General features: G+C 36.3%; 1 protein-coding gene across 2 annotated transcripts in view; it reads right to left on the bottom strand.

The window, feature by feature from the left end:
- Positions 1 to 25133, bottom strand: part of Tmeff1 (transmembrane protein with EGF like and two follistatin like domains 1) — a 90826-nt gene that overhangs the window by 11767 nt on the left and 53926 nt on the right. For both annotated transcript variants that reach the window (XM_027930954.2, XM_071600782.1), the window contains exons 6-8: positions 14406 to 14554; positions 12569 to 12634; positions 1920 to 2043 (exon numbers count right to left, since the gene is read on the bottom strand). In XM_027930954.2, the coding sequence (XP_027786755.2) occupies positions 1920 to 2043; positions 12569 to 12634; positions 14406 to 14554 (339 nt within the window). The remainder of the gene's footprint in view (positions 1 to 1919; positions 2044 to 12568; positions 12635 to 14405; positions 14555 to 25133) is intronic.

Here is a 25133-nt window from a genome sequence, read left to right as displayed (position 1 = left end):
CATGTGAAGTAGTGGATTCAATCCTCAGCACCATATGAAAATAAATAAAATAAAGGTATTGTGTCCATCTACAACTAAAAAAAAAAATTTAATTAAAAAAAAATCCCGAAAACCTTGTTATATTCAAATTTAACACCCTAGTGCCAGAAAGAATTCAATACCAAGTAATCAATACACTGTAAATACTCAGACAAAACAAAATTATCAGCTGCTTTTTAGTAATAAGTGTTTAGGAAAGAGATTCTCTAGCATTTAAGAAATTCCTATAGAGAAGAAGCAAAGTTGATAACCATCACATGTCATTCAAAAAATATTTACTGACTATCTACCATAGCCAAACCTACAGCCCCTGAGGTAATGGGCTTACAGTCTCATAATATCAATTTGTTATTTATGAAATACATCCTATATACCAGATACTGTGTGTTAAGCACTTTATATATATGATCTTGTTTAATTTTAACAACACTATGAGACAATATGCTATTACTATTATGACTTTAGAAATGAGGAAATAAGACAGACATCTTAAGTATCTCCCAAAGAACATAAAGCCAATAACTGGCCAAGTCAGTATATCTGATTCCAAAGTCTTAAATCAGCATACCATTCAATCCTCTTACAATCAATCATTAAAATACTAGAGAGTGGCCTGGTATCATGTCATTATCAGAATGTAATTTTCTCTCCTCCTTCAGGTAGACATCTAGAAAAATGCCTCAAGGACATCAGGATAACAACTTCATGAAGTATCTATGCCACCGTGGGACAAGTATGAGGAATCCACTGTAGAACTGGTTTAAAACCTGGCTTGTTCTGTCTTATATGGCTATACTTTTTTAATGTTTAGAAAAAGAGGAGGGGAAGGCTAGCTTCTTCAAAGACAAGGAGAACTTCCAATCAGGAAAGAACCAAAGGCTTAACAAAGAACTATTCAACCATTAACAGTTTATAGTGCTTTGTTTTGTTTTGTTGTTTTTAAGCAAGAGAGGAAAATAACAATCGGAAGCAGAAAGCTAAAGAAGTAAAGGAACACAGGAGATGTGATGTCCAGCAGTTTCCTTTTACTTCTTGGGAAGACTCGCTGCCTTCTGGGATGAGAGAAGAAAAGCAAAGTATAATCTCTCTCCACGTTTTGATGTTTTGACTAAGTGAGGAAAAAAGATCCTGGCGCAGCTCCCAGAGGCAGGGGTGAGCAGAATGAGAGCCATCTCCCCATGTCTATAGAAACCTGGCCTGGCTACGCAGGCCACATTGAGACAGAGGGTGAGCTCCTGGCAGCAGCACCGGGAAATGCCATCAGTCGCCAGGCACAGAGCAGCAAAGGCACTAAGATCATTAGGCTGAGTATCGGGAAATCTGAGATCTAGCTTTTTCCCAGTTCTATTTCTAACCTGCTCTAACCTGCTGTTGACCTTGAACAAGTTACGTAACTTCTCTGGAATCAGGGAGTTGTATTTACACCCTTTCCATTTCCATCTCTCAACTCACACCTGATTCTTCATTCCCACTCCCTTATTTTTAGAAATCTATTTTAGCATATATTTTATTTGAGTTACATATTCTCTATTCTTAATATATTCTACAGTCCCTCAACCACTCCATGACAGATTGCTAAAGACAAAAATAGAACTGGAATATGACATATTTATCTTTTGTATTAAAAAATATGTAACATTATCTTAAAAATGATAAGCCCATAATCTCAGAACCTAAATAAACCATGTTTTTTTGTTTCTGCATATTTCTTTCCAGGGTATTTTTTATTATTCTGCTGTGGTTTGTTGTTATTGTTACTGCTCTATTACAGATAAACACTACTTTTTGGTAATATTTAGTTCACATTTCACTGCCTTCTATAAAACAGTGACCACAGATGGAAAAAATTTCCCACGGCTGCTCTGGAGGCACTGACTTACCTACAAGAAGCCTTCCGAGTAGAATAGATGAATTCACATTTCCCATGGATGCAGTAACCATTGAGGTTTTCGGGGCAAGGCATGTGGTTTCCAATATAAACATCTTCTCTTTGATCACTAGCATCTTAAAAGAACACAAACCAGGTCACTGAGTAGTGAAAAACAAACTGAAAAATATGGACTTTTCAAAGGTTCTGAAAAAGCAAATAAATTCACCCCTTGTCAGCCACCTGCTAGGCAATTTGGAAAGGAGATTTATCAAATGGGGGTTGGATGAGATCCAAGGTCCCTTCCTATTCCCATTATGCCACAAACACAGCAGGTAGAGTGTTTAGATTCAATGTATTTAAAAATACCTGTAGGATGTGACTACTATGTGCTACTGTTATATAAGAACAATGTGCCAAAGAAAACTAAACATCATTAGTTTTCTTTTCATCTAAAGAAATAATAATGCTAGGTCTAGAAGTAAGTTCACTTCTGTGCAAGAAAGATGGCATACACTACTTGCCCTAGGGGAGTGAAGTTATTTATTTACTTGGGGCCTATGAAACGGAGACCATCTAAGAACAATGAAATGGCAGAAAGCAAGTTATGGCATTCTAAAATTTTAAGGTAAAAAGTTTATTTTTGGAATGAAAGATCATACTGCTTTTTTTTAAATGAAAATAATTTTGCTATGTCTTCATAAAATTTTTCTTAGCAGATGTTCATTGTAAAAACAAGCCAAATAACATAGAGAACAAATTAAGATGAATTTTAAATCACCTGACAGACCTCTATCAAAAGAGAACCACTCTGCAAACATTTTGAACGTCTGTTCATATTTAGGTAGAATGATATGAACTGAGTTGAGCTGAGCAGAGTTTAAGTGAAGAAAATGAAGCAAGGTGAGTAATGCCACTGTCAGAAAGGGGACAGAGTCAGAGGGAGACAAACAAAGCAGGAAAGAGGACATTCTCCCCACCAACACCACTGTTTTCTCTTTCCCCTCCATTTTAAAATAATTTTTTAAATCTCTTTTTTAGCATATACACCAATATATCTCTCCTCAGTTACATGGACCCAGAGTTCCACAATGGCTTGTCCATGTGCAGGAAAAATCACCAGGCCTCCTGCCGTCTCTCTTAGGGTTCCAACTTACAAATTTTGTGCCCATTGGCTATGTGACCTTGAGCATACTACCCTAAGATTCCATAATCATAAAATCAAAATAACTGGACCTATACTTCATACAGTTTTGAGAGGATCACGTGAGATAAATAATGCATGTACCATATGAGTAACATAACCAGTTATATATACAGCATACAATATAATGGCAAAGGGTTCATCTCTCAAACACAAATAAAGGCATTAAGGAAATCTGAAGAATATTAATGGAAACAAATTTAAAAGAGAGAAATAGAGGCTTCTGTATATATGTATGGATAGGGAAGAGGAAGACCCAGGGAAAGGTGGGAAGAGAGGTTCAAAAAACTGAGAACTCAAAATGCAGACGTTCTCATGCTCAAAATTTATATATAAACAGGAAGAAAAACTTCAGTGAGGATTAAGCTCAATGATACAGTAACTAATGTGGAGATATCATGTCACCACTGCCAAGACCAAAGACATGTCATATTACCTTGATTTATATATTCATATTGTACTAATTTAAGTTAAGCCTAGAAAGAGAACTGAACTAGAAGCCAGGGAATCCAAGATATAAATTCTTAATTCTTTCTTTCTGTCTGTCTATCTATCTATCTACCTATTTATTTATTTGTTTATGATGCCAGGGATTGAACCCAGGGGTACTTAACCACTGAGCCACAACTCCAGCCCATTTTTTAAATTTTGAGACAGCCTCGCTAAGTTGCTAAGTCTAGCTTTGAACTTGTGATTCTCCTGCCTCAGCCTCCCCCAAGCTGCTGGGATTATGGGCATGCACCATCATACCCAGCTAAATTCTTAATTTTAAAAATGTCCTTGCTTGGTCAAGTCAGGTCTTCTCCTGAAGGGAGGTGAATGAGATTAGCGCTGTCCAACAGACACATGAAACTTGTTCTTACATAACAGTAGCTTATAGTGGTCACATCCTGCAGATGTACTTTTATATCTTCTAGAGTCCAAATTTTAAAAAGTAAGAAGAAACAGGCAAGTTAATTTTAATCATATACTTTAACCCGACATATCCAGTAAATAATATCATTTATTGATATTATTTATTTATTATTTATTGTTTATTTATTAATTTATTTTTTATTTTTTATATTATATAAAAAAGTATTTTACATTCTTTTTTAGATAAGACTCAAAGTCTGATACTTTACACTCACAACACATCTGAATTCTCACTAGACACATTTTCAAGGGCTCTGTGGCCATCTGTGGCTCGTAATCACCATAGTAAACAGCACAGAATAGATGACCAATTTGTTGATCTTCTATCAATCACCTTCCACATGCCAAGTACTTTGCTAGGTGTTGGGAATATAAAGAAGACATATCCTGACCTTAAAGGGCTTCACGGTCTCCTCTAGCAGCCAGAATTAAGTCCCATGGCAAAAGAAACCAAGCATTCTTTGCCTGGCTGTGACCCTGAGCATTCACCCCTCTGTGGACACTCATGAAACTGTGGTTCAGCTGTGTGGGTTTTGAAATCATTCTCTGCCATGAGACTGTGAGCTCCTTAAAGAGTACTGACATTCATGTCATCCCTGTCTATATAACTCCTTACACTTGGAACATAACTTAGAACTTAGACAGCTCTAGAGTCAGCCTGCCTAGGTCTGAATACAACCTGGGTTTGCCTAGCTACAACACCTAGTGGCTACATGACCTAAAGACATTTATTTAGCTGTTCGTGGCCCTCAAGTTTCCTCATTTGAGAAATGGAGATAAAAATAGTGTCCACTTCTCACAGTACTGTTTTAAAAACTAATGAGACAATATATTTAGTGTATTAATGTATATAAGATCTTATAGAACTCAGAATTGTGCATGGAAAACGATAAGCCCTTAATAAATATTACCAAGTATTATTCCATGCTCAATAAATGTTACATGAATGGATTCTAATTTCTACTTGTTGACAAGCTGTACTATAAAAATATTCTTCTATTTTATGGACTAGGAGGATAGCTCAATGATAGAATGCTTGACTAGCATATATGAGGCCTTGGGTTCATTCCTTAGTAGCACAAAGAGAAAAAAAAAATCTTCAGTTTTGCACTTTAATATTTCATTGGAGGAAAAATAAATTATAAATTGACAAAATTATTATCCACATAGAGAGTCCACCTTGAATATTTCCTTAAACTGAACTGCTTTTAGCAGTCCTGGTTCCATGTTTCACAACAAATTAAAACTTAATTTTAACAGATCTTTTATTAATAAATACTTGTGATCAAAGCAGACTTTTCTCATGCAATTAGCATTCATTGACAAGAAATAGTTTAATAGAAATCAACAACAACAACAACAAAAATTTACTTTTCTTACAACGGCTTCAAACTAAAAATGCCATCTTCCATTCCTAGTCAAGCCATGAGGGACTTGAGGAAGCAATCACTGTGCTACATCATGGCACATCTCAGAACTTGTTTCTTTCACAGTGGGACACCATAAAAGTATGTAATCAGGGGACTGCAGAGAGTGAGATCATGTTCAGCTAAGCTACAGAGGACAGAAAGAAAAAACATACATAGTCCTTGCCCTCAAGAAACTTATAATCTCTGTAGACAATCACCACACACACACACACACACACATACACACACACACACACAAAGCCAAACCACACAAAGAAAGAGGGCCCCTCATGGCAGTTTACAATTGAATACCACTAGGTGCTATGGAAGTTCACATTCAAAGAAATCAATAGGCAAATTACTCAGAAAGGACTTATATAGATAGGGTAGGACTCAAGTTAGGCCCCATATCCTAAATAGGTTTAGATAGAGAAATGGAAGCCAAAGGGAAGATATAATGCACACTGAAGGAACAGATCAACCTACCGAGAAGAGTTAATGAGATGGGAAGTATGTAAATAAAGTTGGAAATGCAAGCTGAAAGCACTGAATTCTGGTAAGACATGTTTTCTTAATCACAGATAAGGAAAATACTGAAGGTCTTCTAAGAACAACATAAGGTAAGCTCTGTTTTATGTAAAATTTAATTGACAGTGGTTGCCTGGGGTTGTTGGTTAGGATTAGACAGTGACTGGCTGCTAATGGATATGAAGTTTCTTTGGGGGGTGATGAAAATGTTCTAAAATTAGATTATGATAAAGTTTGGTGAACTCTGTAGGTATACTAAAAACCATGTGAACTTCATGGTATGAAATTATATCCCAATAAAGGTGCTAAAATAGTTGGATACCAACATACCAGATAAAGTGGCAAAGGGACTAGGAAGACAAGTAGCCAAGTAGAAAGTAAACAGAGCATACTCTAAACTCATGGCAGTGAAAAGCTAAGCTAGTACTCAGCAGGAGGAATAAATACTATGACATAGAAAATAAATAAATACAGCCTGAAGGTATCCGGAAAGTGAATGAGCTGAGAAACTTGGACTTGGAAGGCTCCATGGGAGCTATCTGGTCTGATGAAGGAATCCTTTAAATTAACCCTGAGAGTCTGTTTCTACTTGAACAATTCCAGAGACAACAACTCATCAAAATACAATAAATTCCAATACCATCAACAGATTTCATAATGTTGAATGTAATTTCTATCTTTGTATAGATTTTCTACAGTCTGTTCACACTCTTCCCCCTACCCACCAATCTTTTATTCCGATAGCCAAACTTCCCATTTCCACCCTACTTGACTAAGCTTAGTGTGCAACCCAGTACATTTAGTAAGAACAGAACCGCCATCTTTATTAAAAGGGAATGGTGTAAAAATGGGAATGCTCTTAAAAGGGAATGATGTAAAAATGACTGTAAACATGAGCCTAATGATAGGTGGTCCAGGATATAGAATGTACTAAGCTGGGTTCAGATTTACATCTCATCATCCACTAAGTATTTGTTAAACAACTATTACATTCTAAGCACTATAATAGCTCCTGGAGTTGAGGCTACAGAAGAGCAGAGAGTAAGTACAGACTCACTAGGGAACTAAAATGTCAAACTAGTGCTCAGAGAAAGATGAGGCTAGGGAACAAACATGAAAGCTCACCAAAGTAACAGTGCCAAGTAGATTAAATATTCTGAAGGAGATTCAGAAAGAAAGCAAATGGACAGAACAGAATTCTGGAATAGCTGTGATTTAAAGAAAAGGGCTTAGGATCAGCAAGTCTAAACTCCAGTCCTTGATCTGCCATTGTACATGAGCAACAGACACTCATAGTTTCAGTTTCTTCACCTGCAAAGTGAGGATAGCATGGTTGTTATGAGGATTAAATAATAACACCAATATATGAAAGCACCTGGCATACAGTAGGGTACTTGATTGATACTTGTTAAAAAATGGATGAATGTCCAACTGATGTCACTCATCAGCCATAACACGAAATAGCAAGATAGGCAAACTCAACAACAGTGAGATAGGTCGACAACAGTAAAACTAGGAGACAAAAAGTATCACCAGTAGCCATAATAACATCAATAATGAATTCAATAATCTGGTGTTTGTTATTTAGAGTGACCCTGGGCCATAAATATTACTGCCCCCATTTTGTGGAAGGGATCATCAAAGCTCAGAGAAATCAGGTCACACAGCTTTTAAGTGTGGACCAAGTCTGACTCCAAAGGGCAAGAGTGTGGCCATTCTACTATCATCTCATCAAGCTACTGTGGAGATGTGTTAGGAATGTCTGAGCATCTGCTTTCTAGACCAGATAAATTAGACAACTTCAAAATGGAGAGATAGAAAGCTTTTAGAGATGCAAAGAAGAATATGTGAGGTCCTAGCTTTGATCACCAGCAACCACTCCCTCAAAAAAAAATGCAATAATGCATAGTTTTAGAAACCAACACAGAAATGTGCCCTTCACACAGGAAGAACTCACCACAGAACAATCCTGTCTAAACAATGCCCTGGGGCAAGTGGTGACAGGCTCCACAAACAGCTGCAACTGCTAGTGCCTGAACAATGCTTCCATGTGTGCAATATACAAAGTGCATTTGGTCACCCAGTGGGTCCTTCTGTCCACAGATGTTTTCACAGACAAATCTGTCACCATCAGCAGTGTTTCCAAAGACAAAGGCTTGCATGGTCCTAAGTGATGATGTTATGAGAAAACCTAGGACCGGGGGATAATCTGCCAAGGCGTGCTGTCCTGGCTATCTGTCCCATCAGGGAACAATCCACACAAAGCATGAAGAGTTGCTTTCAGAAGCTGAGACATGCACCTAGAAGGTAAAGCGCTGAGGCAGAAACTACAGCAACACTGCATCAGAAACTCTAAAGCTCAGTATTTCTACAAATCCCTCTAATGAAAAAACTCAAAACACTGTCTGGCTTCCCCTAAACTACTGTGCATACCTACTTTCACCACTAACATCCCACACGTTTCCTTTTCCAATCCCAGTCTCCTAGGACTCCATTAAGGGGTCATCATTCCTACCTACTCTCCAACACCTCCCAGCCTCTCTTTTCTAAACTTGGCTATTCTTCACCCCAGCCCTGACTGTTCTTTTTCCCACTCTGCCAGTGAAACACCTTTTCTAAGAAGTGAATAAATTCATCTATCTTTTCAACTATTCCCTTAGAAAATACTTCTTTCATCTCCCTGAAGTTCCAAGACCAAACTGCTTCCTCGATATCTTTTCCTTCCACACCTCCCCGTAATGTGCTTACCAAGGTCACTTCCAGGCTAGCCCTTCACTCACATGCCCAGCCTCTCAGACCTGAAACCACCCTCATCACGATGCTCCATCACACACAGTCAGGCCTCCTTCAATGAGTTCAGCACCTGGACCACAGTCTCATCATTTTTAAAAGGTATATCAAAAAGCTGCATTGAAATATATAAGCAACAGTCACCAAGAAATGGGACCCATGATACTAACATCTTGCTAATTATGGTATCCTTGGCCAGCAGTAGCATTCTTGAGCAGGCTCAAGAATGAGGTCAATCATGACATGAGGGTTGGGATGATGTGATCCTTGGAATGAAATGAGAATGTCTTTGTAGGAAAAGGGCATTTAGATCTTAGGCTGCATGAAAATATTTTTTTAAAAAGAGAGAGAAAGAGAGAGAGAGAATTTTTTAATATTTATTTTTTCAGTTTTCGGTGGATACAACATCTTTATTTTATTTTTATGTGGTGCTGAGGATCAAACCCAGCGCCCCACGCATGCCAGGCAAGCGCGTTACCGCTTGAGCCACATCCCCAGCCCATATAAAAATATCTTTGGATTAAAATGTCTATACCACAAAGAAACTTCCCAGGTAGATGGACATGTTATCAACTTTGGTAAGTTGTGATGCACACAGAGTACATCCTTTTGTCAAAACTGGCACTTATAGCTGGGTGCAGTGGTGCACACCTGTAATCCCAGCAGCTTAGGAAGCAGAGGCAGGAAGATCATGAGTTCAAAGCCAGCCTCAGCAACTTAGTGAGGTCCTAAAGCAACTCAGTGAGACCTTGTCTCTAAATAAAATATAAAGGGCTGAGGATGTGGCTCAGTGGTTAAGTGCCCCTGGTATCCCCAGTACCAAAAACAAAAATTTTTTTAAAAACTGACACATGTAAGATTTGTGCATTTCTATATTGCAAATTATGCCTCAAAAGAAAAAAAAATCTGCAAATGAGAATAATGAAAATAATGTGGGTGAAGGTAAACAGACAAAACAAGAACAACAATGTTGATAAATACTGAAGGTGAGTTCTGGGTACATGAGGGTTCGTTCATTATTCTGTTTACATTATCTCTGAAATTTTCTATAATAAAGTTTTTTTTAATGTCAAGCACCCATTTCCCATATACCTGACACTCAATCATCACATCCTTAATGACTTCAATATCTGCAACAGAACCAGTAACACTCCTACTTCAATATTTACCACAGGATCCCAACAGCCCAAGATGAATCTAAACCAGCCACTATTTCAGACATTTGAGTGCCCAGTTTAACAACACTCTTTTCTAAGAATTCCACTCTCAAAGCTTTCCCTCACTGAGTACTCCTTCTCAGTCTGTCTGCCTTCTTGCTGGTGCAAAGTTCCTGCTTGTCACTTTGGGGACCCATCCTAGGTCCTGTGTATCTACACAGTCTTGGCTGTGTATTGCAGATGCAAATATTTACTGAAGGCTCCTATAACTGTTGTGAAAGGCAGGTAAAAAAAAGCAAATGAAGTTTTTAAAAATACAACCAAATAAATCTTTTGACCTCTATCTCCTTACTGTTGGAACACTTCTTAAGTCTTTCACTGTTTGGATTTTATCTTTCTAACTATAGAAACTCTCTGGCCTAAGACTTTAACGATTCCATTTGCCTTCAAATTCAAGGCGGAGGACAACACTGTCTATTGCACATCTTTTCCCCATGGCTTCTGTACCACAGTACCCTTTCTTGGTTGCCTTCCTCTTAATCCTGTCTGCTTCTTCCCAAGCTGGGTCTTCTTTCCTTTCTAAGTAAGTACTGTCCAATAAAACTTTCTACAACTCCAGAAATATTCCATACCTGTGCTAAACACTGTGGCAGCCACATGTCACAAGTGGCTACTGAACACCTGAAACAGGACTAGAATTTCATTTTAATTCAAGAGCCACATGTGGACAGTGGCTACTGTACTAGACAGTATAGTGCTAGAAACTCTCTCATTCATTCTCATGGCTTCCATTATCATATCTCTATATCCAAGGACTGCCTCTCAGATTTATGCTAAACAGTCACCTGGATGAATTCCACAAACACCTGAAACTCCAAAATGCAATTAATCACCTACACCATCGACTTTTCTCTTACCTTACCCCAAACACCTTTCCCTTCCCAGCATCCTTAGTCCTAAAAGAAGAATCCATGAACTCAGTCACCTGAGCTTAAGTCTTGGTGACTTTTAGCTCTTTGTCTTGAGTGTAAGCAGATGCCTATTCTGAGTCCACCCAAAGGTTTTCATTTCAATATATATAATAAGCAAAATGTTCCTGCCAAGTATCATTCATTCAAGTGGTTAACTTTGTAGGTTTGTTTTCAAATATATTAATGATTCCCTACTGCCCATAAATAAAGTCTAAATTTCCCAGGGTAGCAGATCTCACCCCTAGCTCTTTCTAGTCTGGCCTCTTTCTCTCTCCAAAGTCCTGTAATCCAGCCAAAAAGGATTCCTTACCATTCTCCAACACATTCTACCATAAATGTTTATGTCCACAACTCTGCTCCTGCTCTTCCGTCCTCCTTAAATACCCTTTGACTCCTGTTCAAATTCTAATACTCCTTTCAACATTCACTCAAATTCTACCTCCTTCATGATATTTCTCAGGCTTTCATTTTCCCCCACCAAAGAGTAATCTTATCTTTTCTGAATTCCCAATTCACTTCTTTACTACATTTTATGACTATAATCAATTTCTACTTCGTTACAAATTAGTTATATGCATTTTTTTTTACTACAGCACAAACTCTATAAAGATGCAGAGATTATGTACTAGATATCTTTCTACCCACAGGTAATGTCTAGTAAGATGAACAGTACAAATTAGGTATATAATAAACTTAGTTCTCGATCAATGTGCTGGGATCAAACCCAGGGTCTAATTCATGCTAGACAAGCACTCTATCACTTTTGGCTACATCCCCAGCCATTTTTATTTATTTATTTTGAGACAGGGTCTCACTAATTTGCCCAGGCTGGCCTCCAACTTGCAATCCTCCTGTCTCAGCCTTCCATGTAGCTGAAATTAGAGATATACATCACAGTACCCAGCTAACGTTATAGATCAATACTTATGTATAAAAAAATACTAAATTATCAACACAGTCATATTATTAAGTGATTTTATCAACAACCACCAAGTGTTTGAGGCATATACAGTTCCCCAGACTGCCTTAAGTATGAGCTTCTAAATATTGAAAAATGGCCTTCCTGTTCTGGTCATATTTTATCAGTATAGAGAATAAAACTGGAATAATCTATTATGTCGTCTCTGGGAATAGAGAAGATTTTTTATTTCAAATATAGTACTTTGTATCATCATGGGAAACTGGTATTTCAGGGGCTCATGGATTATAACAGGTTCAGGCTTAAAAATTCAAGTAAAGGAAGTAATAAATTATTCAATACAATAATACTTACCATTTATTGAGTACTCAATAAGCAGGCCAGACACTATTCTAAGCATTTGATGTGTATAATCTCATTTAATTTTAAGATAGGTACTGTTTTACTTTTTTTAAGATAGTTGCTATTTTACTTTTTTAAAAAAATTAGGTATATGAGGTGGCTTACATACATATTCTAACTGTCCATTAGAATAACCAAACAAATTAGTAGAAGATGCACTGATAATAGGACTATTATATGGAAGTCCTAATCAAGGAGTTCAAAATCTAGGTGGTCTTCAGTTAACTGGATCTAACACCACTGAGTCTCAGTGTTCCTGTGGGTATAAGGCTCTTCTCACTAGAGCAGCAGTAACAATCAAATAAAATAATGCATGTGAGCATACAGAGCATTGGACTTATGGCCAAGGATAATCATGATTTGGTACCTTTCACATCTGGTCGATATTGTAGTCCATCATCTTTCTTTCCCAGTAAACTAGTATCATCTGTGTCTATAAGAGAATACAGTTTTTCAAATTAACATACGATACTGAAGTCATACCATAGAACACTCAATTATTCCTAATGCTCCAGGTCCTTGTTAACTTTGTACAATTATCCTGCTTATATTTCCCACCATTCTCACTCTCTCTCTCTGACAGATAACACTATGTATATTTATTGTATACAAAATGATGCTTTGAAACATATAACATTGTGGAATGGCTTTTACCTTCCTCTTTGTCAACTGTCCCTTTTCTGCCTCAGGCCTCAAGGGAGCACAGGTATATATGCTCTTTACTTTATGAACTATAATTTCATTTGGACTTTAGCTCAAATATCATCTACTTTTTAAAAAATCCTTCCTGTGAAAACTAAAAACAACACATACCATAAGGAGAAAGAATTCACACTCTCCAAGGAACAATGATCTAAAGATTTATCTTCTACCAGTTTTCCTGGAAAACTCAGAATAAAATTATTTTGGAATCTCAACTGTGTTATCAAACATTTTCTAGGGGAAAAAAAACACTTGATTTATGAGCTGCATCTGAACTAGGAGACTGAATAAGAACCATAAATACCTGCTAGCACATAAGAGCTTTGGATCTCAATACATAGCCGGGGAGATATTAAAAGGCACAGTTAGGCTTGACTGGAAAATTACTGAAGGGGCTAAAATAAAACTTAAGGCCCAATCATTCCAAAGCAATCTAAAATCTGCATGAATTTCAATTTAAATTCTCAAGTTTGGCCAAATGCTCTGAACGTGCTATTCCAGGAACTACCAATCAGATACCAGGTTCCTCAGAGAAGATACTCTTTCTCTGAGCTATTCTTCCTACCTAAGCTCTCAATACTACCCAATGAATAAAAGAAGTCATACTTCAAGATTAAAGTCAAGAAGAATATCTATCTGCAGGAGATCTTTGTCAGGAAATGCCCCTCTTTCTATCATACCCAAAACCATACATCTGGAAATCCTCTGATGAGCTTCTTGAGTACTTTTTGGTACTGCAATCAGTTGGGAAGTATGTCACAAAGATTTATTCAAGATAAGGCAGCAAACTTTGGCATACAATCTTTTTCTTTTAGCTCAGTTAATTGCACACTCCTAAAGTACCCCTTAAGTAAGCCCAAAAAAGGAAGGGGTATGGGTAGGAAGTCGAACTAGTAAGCAGAAAAGATGTACAGTCCTCATCCGTAAAAATGTGCTTCTTCCATATATGCTACTGAGGAAGTGCTCCAACACCCCAGCTCATATGAGTACTAGTGAGGAAAAATGATTTGAGAACCTCTGGCTTCAATGACTGTCACTATTCTCACAGGGGTGGAAAACAAAACAAACCAAACAAACAAAATCATTCTTATACGGTATCTTATAACAAAAGTGAGAATGGCAAACAATTTTAAACCAAAGGGTATCATTTCTTTCTATTCTGTAACTTCACACCAAAATCTTTAACTGTACCTATAACACATATGGGGCAAAAACTACATAGAGATAATATATTTGAAATCACCTTAGAACTATAAATATAAATATAAATCTTAATCTCCATGCCAGGATCAGCTCGGTAACTAAATAAACCATCAAGCATTGTGATTTATGTCTTCAGAAGACAAAAATAAGTGAAAAAAATATCTAAGTAACAGGAAATTCTGAAAGATGTAAAAAAAGATAAAAAACTTTCAAGGAATTTCTCATTTTACAAATATAAAATAATACCAAGTAAGATTATAGGCATGTAATACTAAAGACAGGTCTCCATGTGATCTTACCTGTGCAATGGCCAAGGTGCCTTATATCAATTTGTTCTTGCTTTATACAAGATGCTTCTCGAACAAAACAAGGATTGTTATATGAACTCCCATCAGAGGCACACACAGGATTAAAACTGTATCCACTGCAATCTATATTACATACACACCTGTTGGAAAAGACAATAATTACCTATGTTTTACAATGAAAGTACCTCAAAATCCTACAACAGCAAAAAAGAACATCTCTCAACTTTTTCACTGCTTTCTAAAACATAAGTCAATATATTGTTTTATGTCACTGCAGAAACCTTAAGCAATTTGAATGCAGGGCTATAATTTTATACAGATATTATTATTTCAATAGTTTCTCTTGAATTTTCATATCTAGATCAAAAATAATCAGGAGACATCAAATGTTAACATTGAAATTTTTGGAAGATGACATAGTGAAAAGAAAACAAAATTATGTTATAAATACAAAGTCAAGAATCTAAATCCTAGTCCTATTCATAGTCACCAGATATATATTCAGATTCTTCCTCAAAGTCTTAGTTTACCAATTTGTAAAACACAGACAATAAAAATGTACCCCTTCACCAAACAATTGAGATTTTAAAATAGAAAATATATATAATACGTAGAATACAAACCCTCAAAGTGCTTCCTAGCTACACAACTACTTGTGTGACTGGATGTTCACAAACAGTAAAGTCTACATGGGAATTGGGGGAAAAGGCCAGATTCCATTTCTAGCAACATGTCGTACCGAGAACCTTTACTGACCCCTCCTGCTGAAAATAATAGAAAATATTGGATAAACCATTTTAAATGCACTCATTAGTTGGTAAGAAAGCCAGGAATATTCAGGGCAAAAGTTAAATGAAGAACAGAAAAGGTCAACTGAGCTCTCCATAGCTGATTTTCACCCTGAAGGATTTGCCAAAGTGGGTAAACTCAATTACAACTTTTTTGTTTTGACCCACCTAAAGTGGGGGTGGGGGCGGGTCCGGGACTCAAAAAGCTACAATCCTCAGCATGAGGTTGCCTTACTCCAAGTGAGTTGCATATTCCAATGGGACTTTTGAAAAACTAAGAAGAAAAGAAAAAGCACTGCCCTGGGCCATGGCATTGAAGAGAGGCAAGAAAACATTTCTCCTGGGAATTCAAAACCACAAACCAGACCTCACAAGTGTAATTACAATTTAAAATTCCATTTGGTTGTTCTGAAAAACCTCAAGCTCAGAATTTATTTTAAGAGGTCAAGAACTGGAAGGGGTCCTAGGCAAATAACAAAATAATGCTCTATTCTTCTCTGGAGAAACCCAACTTTCAATGATTCTCCACAGTTACGGAGAAAAATAAATTTTCTGAGAAAAATAAGCATTAATCTCTCACGTCCACACAAACAAAATAAATAACAAAATAAACACCATATAGCAGAACAAACTAATTTTCAAAAGAACAAAACAGAACTCCCATGAATAAACAATGTATTACTAAAAACAAAAAATGTTAAGGGCAGATTTAACAGCAGATTAGACAAATTAAAAGAGAATTAGTGAACTGAAAGACAGAGGAAATTGCTCAAACCAAAGTAGTCAAGGACGTTGGACATACGAACAAAAGGTTAAGAGGCATAGAGAACAGTATAAAGAGCTCATAAAAATCCACAGTTGTATAGGCATTAAGAGAAATAAGAAGCAAAATATTTTTGGCAATTTCTCTTCAAACTATAAAACTTAAAAAAAAAATAGTAATCTAAGTTTCTAAAAAGCCCAACAAATCTAAAACAGAATTTAAAAAAAAAAAGAATCTACACACTGAAATATCATAGTGGAATTTTATACCAAAAGAAGAGAATATTTTAAAAGTGACCAGAGAGAGAGATAACCTTCAAAAAATGTAAGAAGGAAAGCTACAACTGGATTTTAAAGGCAATACTGAAGCCAAATTATTTATAGTCAAGATAGTGAAATAATACCTGCAATGTGCTAGATAAAACAGAATTTTATATAAAGAGAAATGTCAATCTGTGGTGACACAAAAAAGTGGGAAAAGGCATAAATATGTGGGTAATGTTAACAAAACACTCACAAAGACAATGATAGCACTCTGAGTAATTAGCTCTTTTAAAACAGGAAATTAAATGCATTACAATGATAGTATACAAGAGGGGTTGAAATTAAATGTTTAAATAAAACAGACATTAATGAACTTAACACTGTGCTAATTTGAACATACATGATAAATTACTAAGATTATCATGAAAAGCAGAATCTATCATTTTGAAACTAATAGGGAAAATGATTTCTTTTAGGCAAAAAAGGAGAAAAAGACAAAAGCACAAAATATGAGGAAAAAATCAAAATACATCATTCATTATTCATGATATATTTAAAGAACTAATTTTTATAGTTAAAATTACAAAAATAGGCTAGGTAAAGTTACAGAAGCCAGCTATATGATGCTTATAAGACACATGTTAAGATGTAATAATACAAAAAATTGAAAATAAAAGCATAATTAGAAATACCACAGCTAGTACAGTTATATTAAATATCAGATATAAGAGACTTCAAGGCAAAAAGAATTAGGAGAAATAAAGACAGTTCCTTCATAATAGTAAAACATTATATTCACCGGAAAAATAATTCTAAACATTTTAGAGTTACTTAAACAATGAACATTGACAAAAAAACAATGAAATACCTCTCTAACTCATCAAATAGATAAAATATCAGTAAAACTGAAATCTCTGAAATAATTTGATGCTGAGATCTGCTTAAAATACTTCCCCCCCCCAAAAAAAAAGAAGTGAAGAGGGGGAAAAAAAGATGAAACAAAATTGGACTTTTTGAAGATGAGTGATAGATATATGGGGAAGGGTCCACTTCATCTTATTTTCCTTTTCTATGTCTTTGAAGACTTCTTTAACTTTTCATAAAATAAAAGTGTAAAAGGCAAAAAGTATAAAGATTTAGGAGAGCAAACATAAGAGACTGATTGACTTTGAAATAAAGAATGTCTCATACAGAATATAAACACAAGCTACAAACAAAAAATAATTATAGCCCATATAACCAAAAAAATTATCCATAATACATAAATATAAATCAGTTTTTAAAAGAAGATGTAATCAAAAGGGAATGGGGGAGGATAAGAAATAATCAGGAAGAAGCATTTAAGAAGAATGTATATGAAAAGATCTACTCATTAATAATTAAGAAAATGAAAATTAAAAACCACAAAGAAATGTATCCAGACTCACCAAATTGGCAAAAATTGAGAACAAGGACAATAAGTGTTGATAAGGATAAGGAGCAGAGGTGGATTCCTACTGTCTGCTGGTACAACCACATTGGAAAACAGGCATTATCATGAAGTAAGGTAAACCATACTTGCTCAACAACTGCAGGGTCAGACAAGGCCCTTGAAATTCTCTTATACAATAAGATTATTCATGAGAACAAAAGACTGGAAACAATCTAAAAATCCATCTATAGTAAATGGACTGTAAAAGTATGTGGTACAAACAACTAAATTCAACAAGCAGTAAAAGTGAATGGGTCACAGCTATGTGCTTCAACATAAACAAATCTCAAAAAACCTAACACCGTGCTAAAAAGGTAAAAAAGAATGCAGTAATATGCTTCTTTTTATCCAAAATTTAAAGTCAATCAAAGCCAAACACTATTTTATTAAGGGATCTATCTTAATATAAACATATTAAAACTATAGGGTAAAACTATAAAGATAACAAGGAAATTATTTACAGAATATTGGTGGGTGAGAGAAAAGAACAAGGAAGACCCTAATGTATTGATAAAATTTTATTTCTCAGCTTAGAAGGCAGGATTTACATCTAAGTCTGTTTTGTATATTAAACCAAACATAAGTTTTCATACAGTTTTGAACATCTGCTATGTTTTACAATTAAAATTTTCAAGCACCAGAAAGAAAAAATTTAGTTTATAAGAATAACTTATTATAACATTGTACCAAAAGTTTAATTTCTAGAAAACAAGAGGAAAAAGAGGAGCCAGAGATCATAGTTCGAAGTCAGCTAACCAGCTAATCTGGTGAGTTCAGATTAAGAGAAAGGGGCAAAGGCAGATTGAAAAAATAACCAACTATGTGTGGGTGAAAACATACATACAAATATTTAGGAGTTTAGAAAAGGAGTTTAGAAAGTCATTTATTCCAATCTTGCATCCCATGCAGGGTTCCCCTGAGCAATCTGTATAACTACACTGTCTAATAACCCCTGCCAAAGCATGTAGTGATGGGCAGCTGGATAGCTCATCAAGGCAGGACATATTTCATGGTTGACTTAAGCTGTTCCCTGGGGCTAAGCCCTAAATCTGCATCCTAATGACTTTCATCTATTGACTCTGATGCTGGCCTCTGAATCCACATGTAAAAAGTATCTTCCAGGACTGCCCTTTAAATATTCAGAGATGATCATCATTTTGCACATAGATTTTCACTTCTCAGGACCAGATTTCCCAGATTATTCAGTGATTCATTGTTTGTTGTAGTGTCCAATCCCCACCATTCTGTTTACCCTCCACCTTCAGTATCTCATAATACATGAGGCAAGGACAAAATACTACCACAGTACAGGAAAACTATTCCCTTAATTGTTCTGGATATGCTAGCTTTCCTGGTAACCACACAAATTTAGGCTCACTTTGAGGTTTTTCAAACATACTCAAATTTGTAAATATGGTCTGCAAAACATAACCACTCTACTTGGGAACTCAGAGATACATGTACCTCTGTCAAACTTTAGACTGTGCAGTATATTCAATCTTTTGAGCTCCAGTTCTGTCATTTAACATCTCTCCTAGATTGATATATTTGTAATTTTGACAAGACTACCTCATAGTTTTATCTAAGTCATCAATAAAAGCACTGAACAGAAGAGGATAAAGACAGGGCCATATATCATGTCATTAGAAACCTAACGTCAACATTTCTAGAAAAACTAAGCCATCACTGAACATGTTTTAAGAAAAACTGGGGCTGGGAGTGTGGTTCCATAGTAAAGGGCTTACCTAGCATGTATAAGACCCTGGGTTCAAGCCCTAGCACCACAGTAAAAATAAATACATACATACATACATACAAATAGACATACATACGAATGAACAAAATGCTATTACCCAGCAAGAAATGTTACCTATTATTTGACCTGATGTACACCAAACCAATTTGGTGAATATCTTGCTTAGATTCATAGATACTATAATTAAAGCTCAGCTCTGATACAGTAAATCTTATTTCATCATCAAAAAAGAAAATGAGGGCTTCAGGGTGTAGCTCAGTGGTAGTGTTTGCCTAGCATATGTGAGGTCCTGGGTTCAATCTCGAGCATTGCAGGAAAAAGAAAAAGAAAAACAAAGCACAATTTGTTCTTGGTAACCCTATGCTGTTACCAGAAACTTCAGTATGTGCTCAGAAACAGAGCCAATAAAACAGAAGACTTGAAAGAAATGTTAATGATGAAAGGTCACTGAGGTTCAAAGATCACGACTTGTGGAGCACCAAATTTAATAATAATGCTTTTTGTATTAAATGTCCAAAGGTCTTTCCCATTACTCGAACAAAGCTTGAAGTATTAAGTCAATTATGAAACCTCCTGGCTTACAATTTACCAAGGAAAGGTCCCACTTCTCCTTTTTTGTTGTTTTTCTACTTTTCCAGTTTCTTCTCTTCAAGGATTAGTGTAAGTGGGGTGGGGGTGTCCACATGATAATGACTTGCATTTACAAACTTTCCTGAGTCCTATAATACAATGCAAGATCAATATTTTAAAAAAAAAATGATACTGCTACTAAAAAATGGGCTTCCTAAGATTCAATCTACTTTTTGCACTAAGGGACAGTATTTGAGAGTGTCTATATGGGGTCTTAATATACACATATTAAGGTTTCATTTCTGAAATGCCACATTTGTAGCACAAATAAACATAACCTGATCTATACACCGACTGTTATATTTTATAGAGCCCATGCTCATTTTCATTTAGAAAATAGTAAATTAATATATCAAAATAATACAAGGTTTCTAATTACCTCCCAAATCTCCAAAATTACTTTACTGAATATCAAGTCTAAAAATGTTTGTGCATTAAAGATTAATATTGCTGGGCACAGTGGCACACACCTGTAAGCCCAGCAGCTCACACCTATAAACCCAGCAGCAGCTCAGGAGGCTGAGGCAGGAGGAGGCTCATGAGTTCAAAGCCAGCCTCAGCAAAATTGCCAACTAAGTGAGACCCGGTCTCTAAATAAAATACAAAATAGGACTGGGGATGTGGCTCAGTGGTCAGTGCCCCTGAGTTCATTCCCAGGTATCCAAACCAAGACTAATACCAACAATGGTTATTCTAGTGGCCTGTGAGCAGGCTGCTGTGAACTTGTAAAATGAGACTAGCAGTAGAGAGGAGATTAAGCAAAGAAACAGACAAAATTAACTACGAAAAGCAATCTAGTAAAGTTAACAGATTTTTCTGGTAAATTCTTCAGAGAAAGGTAACCAAAGGAATGATGCAGAAAAGGAAAGTTCTTCTTTATTTTCAACATGCCTCAAGGAATGGGAAATTTTTTAATGATACAATCAAGTAATTGGGGGACGGGGATAAAACCAAAGGCTTTATGAAGTAAAACAAACTTATTGTTTGTAGAAAATCAATGGAGAACATGGATAGAAAACCAAAATCAAGGGAAAACCTGGACAGAAAACCAAAAGGTGAAGAATATGGAGAAACAACGAAAGAAAAAGGAGTTTCAAAGATGTAACAGGGGAGAAAGAATAAAGCTCAATCCAAAATAAAGGCATCGGTATTTAAAAATATTGATGGGTGGTTTAAGGTGGGGGCTGGCAAACTACAGCAGTGGGTCAACATAGACCAAGTTTCGTACACCTCTAAGCTAAAAATTAGTTTTATGTTTTTTAAAGGGGGCAGGTTTAACAGAGACCACATATGGGATGCATAGCCTAAAGGTTGTGCCATCCGACCCTTTACAAAACATTTGTCTGGCTTAAGAGTGAGTAGCAGGCAAAACTGGGGATGGCAATCCAATAGAAATGATGGCTAGTGAAAGAATTGCAGAATGATTTCAGGACCAAGAAAGGGCTCTGTAACAAAGAGAAGACACTGTCACTATTGGAGAAACAATACACACTTGTTTTAAAAAACGGCACTGTTTGTAGTGGGCACTGAGCTCAGCGAGAAAAAGCCTTGAATAAAAGTGTGAGAAAGACTGCTCCTGGGTGAGATGGCACCCCTACGTCTCATTCTAAGAACTGTGTGAACCAACCATCACCATTGCTTCCTATGGCATCTGAGGAAAGGTAATTAAATTGGCATCTTAAGTAAAGTCCAGTTCAGGGACACAATGAGCACGGAGGAAAATACTACTCTGCAGAGACCATAGATATTACTGATTACGGTGATTACAGGTGTCTGTAGACTGGCAACATTGGCAAAGGGCAGGATGCTCACAACACAGAAAGGTCCACTCAAGTGAAAAGAAATCACTCTAGTATAAATATGCCAGATCCAAAACATTTAACAACCATTTACCCTGCACCTACTGTGTGGGTATAGTCACAATGGCCTCATTTAATACTGACGACTACAAATTATCAGTAGGGAAACTGAACATGAAAAAGTTTAAAAGCCCAAGGTCAAAAGCCAATGATTGGCTGGGACTGTATTTTCTCTATTCATTACAACTGTGACCAAACACCTGAACATGAGAATTGCCAAATGGTTATATTAAGAAAAATCCTTCCCCTAATCTGCCTTATCTTTTCTCTCCAATCACCAGGTACACTCACCTCAGGGATTCTTCCCCTCTTCCCACAGTTTCCCCAGATGTCTATCTGATTCAATCCCTCACCTGTGTCTTCTCTCAAATTTTACAAGAATGGCTGAAAAGTAAATCACTGTTAGAAAAAGAACAATGGGAAAAAAATCCAATGAAAACAGAAGGAAAAATATATATCAGCAGAAATAAAAATGGTTACAACAGAAAAGATCAATAATGTCTACTGAACAAAGACTCAAATCAACAAAGCAGGATGAAAAGAAAAAAAGAAAAGGGTAGGGAAAAAACACATTGGAAAGGAATTAAAAATTCAATGAAGATTCCAATTTAAAAGATAATAAAAGACTATCAAAAATCAACTTTATGGGCTGGGGATGTGGCTCAAGCGGTAGCACGCTCGCCTGGCATGCGTGAGGCCCGGGTTCGATTCTCAGCACCACATACAAACAAAGATGTTGTGTCCGCCGAAAAAAAAACTAAAAAATAAATATTAAAAACTTTCTCTCTCTCTCTCTCTCTCTCTCTCTCTCTCTCTCTCTCTCTCTCACTTTCTCTAAAAAAAAAAAAAAAATTATTAAAAAAAATCAACTTTATTCTACCAAGCTTGAAAACCTATGTGAAATGAGTAACTTTATAAATATATTATTATTTGACCAAAAGAAGAAATAGAGCACCAGCGCACACCTATAACCCCAACAGCTCAGGAGGCTGAGAAAAGAGATCACAAGTTCAAAGACAGCCTCAGCAACTTAGCAGGATCCTAAGTTAGTTAGTGAGACTTTGTCTCAAAAAATAAAAGGGGCAGGGTAGGTGGCTCAGCAGTTAAGCACCTCTGGGTTCAATCCCCAGTACCAAAAAAAACACGAAGAAGAAGAAATGAAATTGAATGGTACTACAGTCCTTAAAGAAATTAAATTAGTTGTTTAAAAAAGGTCCCTTTGTTAGGCAACAGGCAGATGTGGATGGTGGGAATATGAGGTTAAGGCAATAATTTAATAAAATGGGCCCACTGTGCTGATTCCCACATGCTTCCTTTTCTAAGAAGCAATTTACCTGCATCCCTGCCCCACCGAGGTGGACAGGATATGTCACATTCCTAAGGAAACTACCTGTTCACTGCAGGAGAAATGTAGGCCCAAGATAATGTTGATAAGAGGAACCCAAGTTACTCTAAAGGAGAAGACTTTTGTGACCCCATCCTGAAACTCTGGGAGGTAATTATGAATAGTTCCTCCTAACCATAAAAAATCCAGTTAGAACCAGTCCGCCTGGACCAAGGTGACCTGGCCTTGCCATGACAGTGGGGACTTAAAAATCTGATGTCACTCTCCTGTCAGTCAAAAGTCAAGAGGTGGAGCTGGGAAGGCCTCTCTGGAAACTTCTCTGGGATCCCCAATAAAATGGGAGTGCAGGAGAGGCATGTTGTCCCTCTCCTCTATGAGAGAACCCACTCTCTCCTCCCATGACAGTGTCCCCTTTTCCTTTTCCCTAGCCCTTCAATAAACTCATTCCTATTACCAGTCAGAAGTCTTTCTGACATGATAACAAGAATCGGGGTTTGAAGAGGGGTCTTCATGGTGCCTCAGTTTCTTGGAAGGCCACAGCTACATAACTCCATAAAGATAGATAGCATCAGGCCCAGGCAGTTTTTAAAAAACGATTCATGAACACATTCATTCCAATCATTCAATATGTAGATAAAATTTATTCTATCCTTGCAAAAATCAGAGACTAGAAAGAAATACTCCCTGACTCTTTTTAAAAGATCACATAATATTAAAAAATTAAAATTACAAATTATAACACTGAATAAAAGCAACTAAAAGACACCCATGAGTCCAAAAGTAGGAAAACAAAAAAAGTCATTACTATAGAATAAATAACACAGAAAAATAGGATGCTATAAAAAATGAGAACTCAGAACAGAAATGAGCTTTTAGAAATTAAAAATTACAACAGAAATTAAAAACTCAAAAAGAAATGGAAAATAAAGCTGAGAAATATCTTTCAAATAGGACAACAAAAATTTTGTAAAATAGAAATTAGGAGAAAAAAGATAGGCAAATTAGAAGTCTACTCCAGGATGTCCAACATCCCAAGAAGAGGAGAACCAGGAACAGAAAGGAAAGAAAATCATCAAAGAACTAATGGCTACAGGGATGTAACTCAGTCATGGAGCACTTGCCTAGCAAGTGCACAGCCCTGAGTTCAATCCCATACTGAAGAACAACCCCCCCCCCCCCAAAAAAAAAAAAAGAAAGAAAGAAAAGGAGAGGAGAGGAGAGGAAAAGAAAAAACTAATGAAAGAAAATTCCTAAAAACAGAAGTCAATTAAGGACCTAGAGAAGGGTATACTACTATGAAATTTCATTACACTGAGGACCAAAAGATTTTCTATACTTCAGGAAAACAGATAGGGAAAAACCAAATTATACACAAAGAATCAGAAATCATAATGGCTTCAGACTTCAACAGCAACAACAGGAGGAAAATAGAAATGCTCTCTCAATGCTGAAAAAAATCACTCATCCAGAATCATGCTCTTGCCAAGTTATAATCAAGCATTAGTAGAACATAAACATGTTCACACATACAAAAACGCTTTCAAACATTTGGTCTCCAAAGTTTTTAAATTCTGTAATTTTTCTCAAGAAGCTACTAGAAGAGGTAATAAAATGGGAGGGTAAAAAAAAAAAAAAAAAACACAGAATCCTACCACCTGGGATGATACTTGTGTTACAATAGAGTCTGTCTTCCTAGTTCCTGGAATAGAGCTCTGAAAACCCTTGGAATTACCTGAGTGATAGAAGAATCTTTTTTTTTTAAGTGCTGGACCCAGGGCCTCTGGTATACAGGTATATTAGGTATCCCTTAAATTGAATATATGTTTTAAACAATTCTGTAGCAA

Source organism: Marmota flaviventris, chromosome 13 (assembly GCF_047511675.1).
Source record: "Marmota flaviventris isolate mMarFla1 chromosome 13, mMarFla1.hap1, whole genome shotgun sequence".
Taxonomy (NCBI): Eukaryota; Metazoa; Chordata; class Mammalia; order Rodentia; family Sciuridae; genus Marmota; species Marmota flaviventris.
The sequence above is the reverse complement of the archived record's forward strand: the minus strand, read 5'-3'. Positions and strand labels throughout refer to the sequence as shown.